Raw genomic sequence first — 13,369 nt, forward strand, 5'->3', positions numbered from 1 at the left:
CCAGTGGAATGGGAATTTCAGGAGAGGATCCAACCCAGCCAAGTTTACAAGGGCAGGCAGATCTCTGAATTCTTTTGTGTTGTTAAATGAAAATGTACTTTCCACTCTTTTCCTAAGAGTCAATCGACTATGGTAATGAAATGCTGGTTCATGGGTTGATCAAGAAGTAAACTGAATATAAGAAATACTCAAGTTAATAAAAAAAAAAAAAAAAAAAAAAAAAAGAGGTAACTGACCCTGGACTCTGACCTCATAGGTAGCAATGAATATCCTAGTAAGAGCACCAGTGGAAGGGGATGCCCTGGGTCCTGCTAAGACTGAACCCCCAGTGAACTAGACTATGGGGGGAGGGCGGCAATGGGGGGAGGGTTGGGAGGGGAACACCCATAAGGAAGGGGAGGGGGGAGGGGGATGTTTGCCCGGAAACCGGGAAAGGGAATAACACTTGAAATGTATATAAGAAATAAGTTAATAAAAAAAAAAGAAAGAAATATAAAGAAAAAAAAAGAGGTAAACTGAAATAAAGGACTGAATTGATATGAAAATTAAAGCTGGACTTTTGGTCTGCCTGAGATGAGCTAGCTGACAGTCATAGCAATTTTTTTTTTTTTTTTTTTTTTTAAGAACTTTTCCTAACAAGAGCTGAGCTGTCTAGAGGTCTCTGGAGAGCAAACACAGCTCTTCAGGAATTTTTTTCTAAAATGATTTCTGATTTTGGCCAGAAAATCCATGAAAAGCAAATATAGTTTTTTTTTTCTTTTTTTTTTTTTTTTAAAGAATTTTTCATGGCTCTTTTAGAATTTTTTTTAGTAGGATTTCTGCTTTATACCAGAAATTTCTGACTCTGGTCAGAAAACCCATGAACTATTCATGGGTTTTAGAGCTCTCAGAGTTTTTCCTAGCATCAGAGCTTTTTGGAGCAAAAAGCTGTCTCAAGCAGATTATGGGCAAAGAACTATCTACAGAGAGAGAGCTGGCTAAGGAGCCACCCTGAGCAGAACACAGGCCTCAGCTTGGACCCACGATTTGACTTTGAGTCATTTGATTTGAAGTTTCCAGATACCCCTTCTCTCAGGAATCCCTCTCCAAGTGGAGGCTGGACCTTGGCGTATCTCAGCATAGTAATGAAAATGAAGTATATGTTCTTTATTGTTAAAATTACTTGCTTTATGTTATCATGTATAGCCAATACTTAGAAATGATATTTTAATAGTTAAAAGGAATGACATTTCCTCTTTACGCTTGTACAGTTTTCTATGCTTGGTTATTTGTTTTTTTTTTTAAAAAAGATAAGCTACCTCAGAATTTCTTGTGGATATTTGTTCTGGAGTAAACAAGTTAAATTGTTACATAAGAGGCATCTAAACCCAATTATAGACTATAAAATTTTGCTTTTCTTTTCTATCGACACTGAGATCAATCATAGCTAGCTATCAAGTCCAGTTGAACCTTCCTTCTGTGCATTTTTTATCAGCTACTCTCACAGTAACCTGCTTCTTTTCTAATATCCTTTGACTATCATCAGTGACCCCGACTAAAATAGTTAAGGGAAAAACAGATCCTAAACATAACAACCCCAAAAGCTTATTCCCCAGATATATTAACATATCTAGCTGGTGGCAAGTCAAACATCTTTATATTTGATTTATTTTGGCGTCAAAATTTTCCTGAGTACAGTTTATAAGGAACCTTATCCTGTTTTGTTAGTTAAGCATCCATGTTTCTGTATTAGAACACTGTGTGAAGGGTGCATGAGTAGCTCTCAGAGAGCACTGCTGCTTTGGTCTTTGACATGCCTTTCTGTTGAGCATTCACATTGTGTGTGTCACCAGTCTTCTCTCTTCATTAAGTCTTTATTCCTAGACAATTCCTAATGTTGGCAAAGTCTAAAACAGCCTAAGGGCTAGAGAGATGACTCAGCAGTTGAGTGCTTGCTGGTTTTCCAAAGGACCTGAGTTCAGTTCCCAGCACTCATCAGGTGGATTACATCCACTTCTAATTCCAGCTCTAGGATCTCTGGCCAGTGTACAACCCATGTCGTACACAATATACGTGTGTGTGTGTGTGTGTGTGTGCGTGCGTGTATACATATATATTCCCCACCCCCCCATAAACACAGATTAAAAAAATAAGATGGATTTCTATATTGAGTATAATTATTAAAAATAAGACATTTGAGTATGTTTATAAAATAGATATTCTTAGGGAAAGTTTCTCATAAATCTAATTGGCAGGCAGTTGAAGCCTTGGGTATTTTTTTTTTTTGTCATAATTAATAGCTGGTTAGCCTGCATGTAGAAACTTAGCTAGAAAATGATCCATTTTCCTTTAAATGTCAAGCACGGTAAGTACATCTGCTAAGATGAGTTTTCTTTTATTTGCTTGTTTATCTTCCCATTTTGAATCTCAATTTATAATCTGGACTTAGGTTTCTAAACATCTTTTTTAATCTTGTGCACCTAATAGTTTATGTGACAATTCTTTTGCTTCTAGTAAGCATTGGAAACATATAGCTACACAATAAGTTGGCATTTACTATCTGGAGAACAATGAGGGTAGTTTTCTTGCAATGCAGGAAATAGGTCAACCATATTTAGGTTGTTAGTGCCAGCTTGTGAAATCTGGTGATCCCAGGCAATGAACAAGGACCTGTATCTTGACACTTATTTATGTCAAAATAAACAGTCGAAGAATCCCAAACATGTTTATCAAATATAAATCATATATTTGGTAATACTGTAGGCATTTTTTTGTGAAACGGTAGAAGAAAGTATACACACACACACAAGTGTATACTTGATATAGGACAAATTTGTAGCTGATAAACTACTTTTATCATCATTCATATCATTGCTTAACTTTCTTATGTGCTAACCAGGAAGATTTCATGATAGATAGCTAGAACTCAGAAGTTGCTGAGATGTAAGGTAACAAGGTATTAGCTTAGTAATCTTCTACTAGTGTAAGTTTAGGCATTTAAAAATTAAGAAACTCTCAGTGCTGTCTTAATTCTAATGTGCATGCTGTACTTCTGCCTTTTAGAACCTAGGTCACAGCCACAGCACCTTTATCAAGGACAGCACAGAGTATCGAATACTGAGCAAAATGGGATAAAGGATGGCAATCAATCAAGACATCTTCCTCGGAACGACCCCAGGCAGCCGAGAAATGAGAAACCTCCTCGCTTTCAAAGAGACACCCCCAATTTGAAGTCAGCCTTAGAAAACAGCGTATTATCTAGAAATAGAGGCTCCGAAAGACCAAGCAGTTCTTCAGGTTCTGATGTGTGGGCAGAAGAGAGGATCAAGTGTGATAGGCCGTATTCTAGATATGACAGAACTAAAGACGCTTCGTATCCTTTAGGTTTTCAGCACAATGATGGTGCTTTTAAAAGGAGAGATAACTCTATGCAAAACAGATCAGGAAGAGGCCCGTTGTATGCAGAGGCAAAAGAAAACCCACATCCTTCAGAATTTGTAGATTATAATAATCAAAAACGTGGGAAAAGAGAAAACCAAACCAGTAATCCTGATCATTTTTATGACAGGAAATCACGAACAATGAATAGTGAAGCGTTTAGTGGTCTAAAAATTGAAAAACATTTTAGTGCAAATACTGATTATCAGAATCCTGTCCAAAGTAATAGTTTTGTTGGTGTTCCAAATGGAGAAACAGATATGCCTATGAAAGGAAGACGAGTAGGACCAATTAAGCCAGCAGGACCTGTCACAGCTGTGTCCTACGATGATAAAATATTTTATAATAGTGGGCCCAAAAGAAGATCTGGGCCAATTAAGCCTGAAAAGGTGATAGAATCATCTATTCCTGTGGAGTATGCAAAAATGTGGAAACCTGGAGATGAATGTTTTGCACTTTATTGGGAAGACAACAAGGTATGAATGTTGTAAACATGCTGCTACGTGTTATGTGATATTCTTGCAGGACTCTAGACAGGATCTGTATGTTTTATTCTGTAAACATACCTGTTTTGAGCACCTAATGGGATTTATAGGTATGTAATTCATAAAAACAATTTAACATTTTTTGTGAATGCATAGGCAGAATTTGTTTTAGCTTCCGTGTGAGAACCATCTGAAAAGCGATTACACTTAGTTCAGTCATAGTTCACATACGTTTGGTGAATTAGAGGTGCTGACTTTCTTGCAAATTTTCCTCAGTTTCAACGGTGAAACTCATTTTGGTGGTACAAAATTATGTGAGTTTTCATTTAAAGAGAATATATATATATATATATATGTATATATATGTATATATATATATAGCCTATAAAGATACATATAAGCTAGCTTTCACCTTGTAATAAATTAATACTTATTTGTTGGCTAAAAGGGACTGAAAGAAACCATGGTGGGAAAGGAGAAGATGGGGAAAAGGAAAAGAATAGAATGAGAAGAATCTTATGAGAGCTTGGAGACTGGGTTGGCACAGAAAGGGAAGAGAACCTAGAATGTTGTTAATTTTATGAGTTCAATGAAGATTTTGTATAGTGTGTTTTAATTACATTTGCCACCTTTCCTAAGTCTACTCAGATCCACTTCTTGCTCCCTACCCACCCAAATTTGTGTCCTCTTTTTAAGTTTTTAATTTAGAAATTTATTATACACAGGGGCTGGAGAGACTGGCTGCTCTTCCAGAGGACTAGGGTTCAATTCCCAGTACTCACATGTCACCAGCAGAGTCTGTAACTCCAGTCCCAGGGTATATATCTCATACCCTCATCCAGATATATACACAGGCAAGACACATAAAAAATAAATCTTTAAAAAATTATTACACCAAGTCCAATTTGTGCTGCCCTCAATAGTGTTAGATGTGGAGTCTTTGACTGTAGCATAGTCAACTTACCAGGGAATATACTCTTAAAGAAAACTGACCCTCCCTCCCTCCCTCTTGCAGCAACTGTCAGCGGCCAGTAGGTCCTCATCTAGAGGCAGGGCCTTGTATAGTCCTCTCCTCTCCACTCTGTGATTTAGTCTGACTTCGGCCTGTTACAGGTCTTAGGCATGCTCTCACGACCACTGTGAGTTCATATGTGCAACTTCCTGCTATGTCCAGACAGCGTTTTCTCTTTAGTCATCCACTACCTCTGCCTCTTTTTTGTTCCCTCCCCTTCCATGGTCCTGGGATCATAGGGGTAGGGGTATGACTTATATGCTGCACTTAGGGCTGAACATTACACAGTCTTTTGTTCTCTGCACCTTGACTAGTTGTGGATCTCTCTGTTAATCGCCATCTTTTGTAAATAGAAGCTTTTCAGATGTGAGTTGATAGGTGCGTTAATCTCTGGGTATAACAGTCTAATACTGTGTCTCTTTAGCTGAATAGTAGTAGTAGGTTCTACCATAGGGACTAGGACCTCTCCAGCCATAGATCCTCAGCCCCAACAATGGTGCCAAGTATGGCTTTCAGTTTGTGAAGTGGACCTTAGATCCAATTAAACAGTGCTTGGCTATACTCATTCTATTCATGCCTCTGTTGTACTATTGGGCATGTCTTGCTGGGGCAGTCATTATTATTGTCTGCAGCGTTTATAGCTGGATAAGATTGATGCTTACTTTTCTTATATAGTAGTGTGCATAGCACCTCTCGGAACTATCAGTGCTAGCCAGTAGAAATGGAGCTCCCGGTTAGTGACAGCTTGGTATCCCCACGTCCTATGACTTAAGTATGTACTCTCTTCAGCAGCTGGGTCTTACCATCAAGTTCTGGAGGGTAGCCAGTGCCATTGGCACTAACTTGTAATGTTTGGAGTCTGTCAGAACGTACTGGCCAACAATTCGAAAAGCAGTAATCCATTCTTGGCATAGAGCTTTTGTTTGTTAGCTTGTGAATGGCAAAGAAAGGTATTGTCATCTTATAGGGTAAGTCTATTCCCTCCCTCCCTCCCTCCCTCTCTCCCTCCCTCCCTCTTTGTGTGTGTGTGTGTGTGTGTGTGTGTGTGTAAGTGTGTAAGATGAGGCTTCTGAAGTATAGTAGCAGGTTTCTATAAGGTTTTTTCTAAAGGTCTGTATTGTCATTTATCCGTGTTCCTTCCTTGACCCTGCCCCCTGGTCTCCCATTTCCACCCCAATTTAACTCTTCCTGTTATTTCATTCTTATCTTCCTTCCACTTTCCTCCCTTTCCACCTGTTGGTTCTTACTAATTTCCATACCTTTTTGGCTATTCCAAATGAAGCATGCAGACCTGATGATTGAAGCTAATATTCACAAATGAGAGAGAACGTGACGTTTGTCTTTATTAGTCTTGTTTACCTCCATTTACCTGTGAATTAAATATTGTGTTTTCCTTAACAGCTGAACAATATTGCATTGTGTGAATATAACAGGTTCCCATTATCCATTCATAAGTTGACAGACATCTAGCTGTTTCCTCCTTAGCTGTTGCGGTGAGTTGAGCATTGGTGAACATGGATGGGCAGGTATCTCTGGCAGGGTCTAGAGTCCTTTTGTTGTTCTGTCAGTCTGAAGTGACGTGGCTGCGTCTTGTGGGAGATCTGCTTTACTGAGGTTCACAGTGGGTGCACCAGTTCCTCCTCTCACCGCAATGAGTGACTGTGGCTTTCCCTCATTCATCCTGGTGCTTACTGTCATTTGTCTTTCTGACTGGGATAAAATGAAAGTCGTTTTAGTTTTAATTTTCATATCCCTGGCGGTTAAGGATATTGAACATTTTAAAAATTGTTTCTTGGCCATTCGTTTTTCATCTTTTGAGAACTCTGTTTAGTTTCATGCTCCGTTTTAAAATATAATTTCAAACTTTAAAAGGCTGTACCCTTAGCTTCAAGGCTTGGAGCGGGAATAGAACTGTGTGTCCAACTTATGTTTCCTTGCTGGGATTTGGTGTAGCCTCGGCTTATACAGATTTTGTACATGCTGTCACAACTGCTGTGAGTTTATACACTGCCCTGCTGTGTCCAGAAGACAATGTTTTCCTGCAGTCATCCACAACCTTGGGCTTCTTCACTTCCCCGTGGCTTGGGAGGTCAATTGAAGTATTTGTGTTATGCTAGGGATTAGCATTCTATGTCTCTTATTCTCTGAAGATGAACTAGTTGTGGATAACTGTACTAATTACCATCTACTAAAATGGCTTCTCAGATCGATCTATGAGTTTAACAAGTTCGAAGTTGGTTTAATATTGTGTTTATTTAGCAGCGTAGTATTACTTTTGGCAGAATAGTCATTTTCACAGTATTAATCTTTCAACGAGCATGGGATGTTCTTTCCATTTTCTGGTTTGTTTGTTGTTTCCTTTTTTCTTTCGTATCAGAGCTTTCACTATGTAAGTCTTTTATTTTATTGGTAGATTTATGCAAGATACTTTACTTGAAAAAAATTTAGTCATTTTATTTTATGTGTATGAATGTTTTGCCTGCATGTATGTATGTGTACCAGTGTATGATTGGTGCCCACAGAGGTCAGGCGAGGGGGTTAGAGTCTCTGGGAACTGAAGTTACAGATGGTTTTGAACATGTTCATGTCTGTTGCCCCTGGAGGTCAAGAGAAAATGCTTGATTTGAATATTAAAAATTTCTTTGTATTTAGCTACTTCATCACCATTCAGAGGCAAGGAAAAGGTAGTAAATGAATAGAAAGCTTACATTGTAGACCTTAGAAACATGATTCTTGGTCACACTTGTGTGTGAGAGGTTAGGTATTGTTTTCTATATTGGGTGATCAGTGCTGTGATGAGCTGATCTGTACTAGAGCCAGAGAAAGAAGAGATTAGGTTTGAAGTTTAACCATGTTGGAAAGATGTGGCAAATGAGGCAGTATTTCACTGACATTCTATTAGAATTATACCTCTGTTAGTGATAGCAGCCCTCCATTAGCCAAGCTGGCAAGCCTAAAACCGTCTTCTTTGAAAAGGGGTATCTCCTTGGTATCCTTGTCCACTGCCAAAAGACAGAAAAGGTTTAGATGTACATGATCAGCCAGAGGTAAATGGAGCAACAGAGGAGAATAGATCTCTCTGTTTTCCAAGCGAAATTGGCAGACAAGTTCCTTCTGCAAAAATTGAGTGTTAAACAAATCATAACCCAGTAGTTTCTAAGCACTAGGTTGGGGATATATAGGTTGGTTAGTTCTGACTGTGTATACCCAAATGCCTCCCAGAACTTGGCACACTTTTTAATAAAACTTTAATCTTAATTATAAGTGTCTAAAAAAAAAATCAGTGTTCATGTAGGATGAAAGACAACATTCTTTTCAATGAAACAGTCTAATTTATTATTATGGTAACCTATACTTAATAGGTACTTTATCAAAATAAAGACTGCCTAAAAATTTAGGAAAGAAAAACAATATGCTAAATTCATTTGTTGCTTGTGTTGAATAGATTTATAACGATAGTTCAGACTATCTTGATATTTTGAGCTATTATAGTGTTCTTAGAACAACTGAAGGATCTTTTAAGGTGATCACTTTCATTTACATGGGCATATATACTTTCAGTGAGATGGGTGTTTTAGAATTCTAGCTTATACTCAAGTTTTAGAAATTGGCACTATTCACGGTTACCCCCAAAGCTACCCTGCTTAAGAGGCAAATTTAAATGTTTTGTCAAGAAGAGACAACATTCACATTTTTTTCCCATAAAAGCAAAGATAGAAATGTAAGAAAAGAAATGGGTATAACTTCCATTAAGAAGCCATATCTGAATTTTTACAATAATTACGTTCTGGAGGTGTCCAACAGGTATATTCTCATGTTTACATAATTCTTCACAATACTTGTTTTATTTCCACAGAAGAACTGAAAATTTGAGTTAGTTTTCCATTTCTCATTACACTATAAAATTAACTCAATTAATTTTTTCCTTTGAACTTGATTATAATAATAATAGCCTCCAAATTGTTGTTTTGGCCCGCAATCAGATCTTCCATGTTTTTCATTGATACTGCATTATTATGATCCATTCCACTTAAAATCTAACCTGTGTATGAAGTACAAACTGTTAGTCATAATGATATGATAGTTATTACTTACTAGTCCCAATTTTTTATTTGTTGGGCAGTCATGTCATATCATAATTACTTTAAAACCTCTATTAGTTCCCTGTGTGCATGCTTATGGCCCTGTAACTTGCCCTGGAAATACTTGAGTTGGCTGAATATTCTTTGTCTTTAAATGTGTTCCATCCACAGGAAGCTCTTCCTGAGGTCTCACCATTTTTAAATGCTGACCATATAAACTGTATACACTAATTTCCACATCATAGAGAAGTTTTGTTGCTGTTATAACCTTATAAAACTATAGGTACTTTTTAAAAAAAAAGAAATTAAATATATGGCTTTATTTGTGGCTAGTTTCTCATAAGGCTTTTAAAAACTCACCTTGGTGTCAGGGTTGTATTTTAGAGAGTTGAAGATAAAATCCAGACAAATTGCATCCTGCACCCTCAATTACTCTATGGGCTTACAGGAGCTAACGATTAAACTGTTAAGTTGCAAAGCAGGTATTTGTTTTCCTGTGGTACAGGGTAACTATTGAACTTATGTGAACTAAGGCAGTTTGAGAAGTTAAAGATTGAAATATATAATCTTAGTGAGTCTGAAACAATACAGGAAGGGAGGAAGGAATGGATAATGTTGCTCTAAAGTTATTAGCACCCAGACATGAGAAGGAAACATCAGGGACTAACTACTACTAGTTGGTACTAGTTACTACTATAATACCAAAGAACCACTCTTTCCTGGTACATACTTAGATAACCCAGCTTTTAGAAGGATGTGGAGAGCATGAACTTGTTACCTAGACACTGGCTGTGTAGGCAGCACTGATGTCCTGTTTCAAACTTCTTTTGCCCCTTCAGTTTTACCGAGCAGAAGTTGAAGCCCTGCATTCTTCGGGCATGACAGCGGTTGTGAAGTTCACGGACTACGGAAACTACGAAGAGGTGCTTCTAAGCAACATCAAGCCTGTTCAGACAGAGGCATGGGTACGTGATCCACATTCTGTACAAAGGCTACTTTGAAGAAAATAAATAGCTCTAAAGGATTAGACATAGTCATACAAAATTTGCAAGTGAAAAGTATTGATTTTGTTTGAGAGTGGCTACTCCAGCTAAAGAGTGCAGCTTTATTGGAACTTAAAACAAATGCATTGCAGTTACTTCCGTGTATAATGTGTTGTTATATCATGCTTTGGAAATAGATACCCTTGCTTACATGTTTGACAAATATTTGTATGTATAAAATTGGGTTTTATGCATCTTTTTCAAATTGTTACTTTAAATGTGGCTAAATTATGCCAAAAGTTGTCAAATTTCAATCTCTAAAGGATACATGTTTTGTTTATTATTTTAGGTACCTATACAATTGAGAAAAGCACTTTAAATTATATATGGCTTTGCACAGTGTTTACCACATGAACATCTTTACACATATATGTCTATGTTTGGAGTAACTATTTCAATAGAAATAGCTTGTCTGAGCTGTGTCATATGTTGATCATATTACGTTAGGATTTCCCTGGCCTCATAGAGCGTGTGTTATTTAGGACTCCCTGACTTTATGCAGGGATTACCATCCATTGGCCAAGTGCTGCCCTACACTTTTTATTTTCATTGATTTCTCACAGTTTCCCTAAAGGGTCAAATAAACAGAAAATGATATCCCTCTGCCAGGAGCCCTCACCCCATCTTTGGAACCTTGCATTGTCCTTTCATGAGCTGCTTTAGATTTGATGTTTTAAGGTTTTTCTGAAATGTCTTCATTGGTGTCTTCATCCTCCAGTATAAATAAAGCAAGAACACAAAACTCAATTGCAGCACTCAAATTCAGAGCCAAGGATGTTTGTTGCTCTTTTATTCAAGAAGAGCTGTCATTTCGTAAGGTAATTTATCATTTTACCTTACAGTGTGATGTCACTGTTGGTTCCTTAGTGTAATTAAGAGGACACCTCCATCAGCTTCAGAGTTTTTCTCTAAAAGACCAAAATACCATCATTATGTAAATTATATTTTTTCTCTCTTGGGAAAGCATGGTTTCACCTAGCTTTACACTTCTTGGTCTCAGGTGATGGCTATTTTCATTCTCCCCATTTTCTGCTAATATTTTCTAACCTGATTTTAATGGTAAAGTTTATTATTTGCTCTGTATTTCTAGAAGTTGAATTAAGACTGGCTATTTTTACATGCTCCCAGTTGTTTTTAGTCATAGCATTCAGTGTTAAAGTGGAAGTCATATTTTTAATATGTAAATTATACTTACTTTATCTAGAGGCTTACATGATAAAAGGTGGTATCATATAGCTCAGGCTGTACTTATCGTGTAGCCAAGGATGACCTTAAACCAACCCTTCTGCCTCTACCTGGCATTACAGGTGTGCATTCTTATGCCGGCTTCAAAGTAAAGTTTTTATGTAATTTAGTTTTTATGGTTTCAGAAGTCTTAGTGAGGGATTGGTTTTACTCTGTTCTCCTAAAGGAAATGTTCGGTTTTCTTCCTGTCTTTTTGTTCTTCTAGGGCAGTCAGACCCGATGACGGTTTTTGTTCCACACTGATCCTCTCCTTCAGAGGTGTGTGGCCCTGAAGTGCTACAGTCAGCACTGTCACTTTTCTGCCCTAACAGTCTTCATGGCCCTTACCTTGATTTTTATTTGTGTAAACATAGCTCATGATGGCTTTATCAGACGTCATAACTAGTTTGCTGATTGTATTTGAAGCCACAATATACTCTGTTAAATACTCATTTATGATTTACTTTCATGTATTTTTAATCTGGAATGCGACACCTAAACTGTTTTCAGAAGCAGGAGAAGATCACTGCATCTTCTGAAGGTTTTGCCATTCTTTTCCTCCTGTGTGCAGAGTTTGCATAAATTAGTGTATACTGGTTTATATGCACAGTTTGGACTGGGGGCCTCATTGTTGAGGAAAGGTCAGCCATTCTTCTATCTCTGCAAGAGTAGTTACTTGAGAGAAACATTTCCTTGAAATATGGATGCCACCAGCTTAACATTTCTCTTCTCTATCCATTTAAGCAATATCTATGTGTGCATAGATACATACATAAGAATCCACACAGTAATACAATCTATGCAGATGTCAGTACATGTGATCTAGAGTCAAGGTAGAATTCTCTTAGCTCTGAGAGTATTTGTGTTGCAGTCTGTGAGCACATTTCTTTCTGTACCTTGGGACTGTCTCAAGGTTAAGTTAATCAAAGCTCTACAAAATTATAAGGAAAGCATCCACTGTATCAATAGGAAGGCAGTCCTAGTTGACCGACTCACTGTATAGATTTAAAGGGCTGCAGAGAACTGCTAATAGGCCTTGGCATAGTTGTTCATTTAATTGTGGATTATTGGACTTTCAGCTCTGACCTTCTTACACTACATATGTGTGCATTTTTATGAAATACTATGTTTATTTGATTAATATTCATGTTTGTTACTGGTGCAAGATGTTGGAAAATTGCCTCTTAAGTTTTCTAAAAATACCAGTGATCATTTAGCAAAGGTGTGCTTTTCCAGTACAGAACAATCAAAAATAGCTTGAATATAAACCAAAAAAGCGTTTATAAAAACCAGTTGCTTGTACTGCTTCTCAGCGATTTAAGGATAAATTGGCAAGTAAAAAGCATGAAATATTAAGAGATATAAAGACTGAGTTAATAGCTGGTTGTATGGAAAATTAAAATAAAAATTAATGCTTTAAATCTAAGTGTTAATGTTTTTCTCATGAGGTTTAGGGGTTATTTATCTTGCCTATGTTGGTGGCCAAATATTTATTTCCCTTTTCAATCTGGATGTGCCCACCTTTTTATTTCCAGAACTTATCAGGGATGATATTTTAGACACTCAAAATATATGTTCTGATTTTGAATGAATACTTTATTTCTTTGAAAATGGTTTATTAAACATCTTGTGTTAACCTTGAACGATTGTTGTTATTACAACTAGATTTTATTTGGATCTTTTCACTACTGTAGGAAGGTATTTTTTTTCTTTTTTTTTTTTTTTATTGGAAAGCTTTTTTCCATGCAGTATATTCTGATTGCAGTTTCCCCTCCCCCAACTCCCTTCAGATCCTCACCACTTCCCTTCCCACACAAGTCCATTCCCTCCCTCCCTCCCTCCCTCCCTCCCTCCCTCCCTCCCTCCCTTCCTTCCATTAGAAAAACAGGCATCTAAGAGTAATAAGATAAAATAAGTTTTATTTTAATATCTGTCTTGTAATGAACGTTCTATTTCTCTCTCGTAAAGTGCTATTTCCAGTTCACTTTTAACTCTATAAATGCTCCAGTTGTCCCTATTCTTCTTCCTTTGGGACCCTGTAGTGTCCCCAGACAAAACAGAAAACATTTTAAAATAAAATAAATAGAAAATAAGTTTCTTTTTATT

General features: G+C 37.2%; 1 protein-coding gene across 13 annotated transcripts in view; it reads left to right on the forward strand.

The window, feature by feature from the left end:
• Nucleotides 1–13,369, forward strand: part of Tdrd3 (tudor domain containing 3) — a 146,368-nt gene that overhangs the window by 84,938 nt on the left and 48,061 nt on the right. For 6 of the 13 annotated variants that reach the window (XR_015638040.1, XM_087585824.1, XM_087585825.1 and 3 more), the window contains 2 exon segments: nt 3,043–3,893; nt 9,836–9,961. Coding sequence is in view for 8 of the 13 variants with exons in the window: in XM_087585824.1 (XP_087441950.1) it covers nt 3,043–3,893; nt 9,836–9,961 (977 nt within the window). In the remaining 5 variants the exon portion in view is untranslated. 13 annotated transcript variants of the gene reach the window in all.

This window comes from Rattus norvegicus, chromosome 15 (genome assembly GCF_021556685.1).
Source record: "Rattus norvegicus strain SHRSP/BbbUtx chromosome 15, alternate assembly SHRSP_T2T, whole genome shotgun sequence".
Lineage (NCBI taxonomy): Eukaryota > Metazoa > Chordata > Mammalia > Rodentia > Muridae > Rattus > Rattus norvegicus.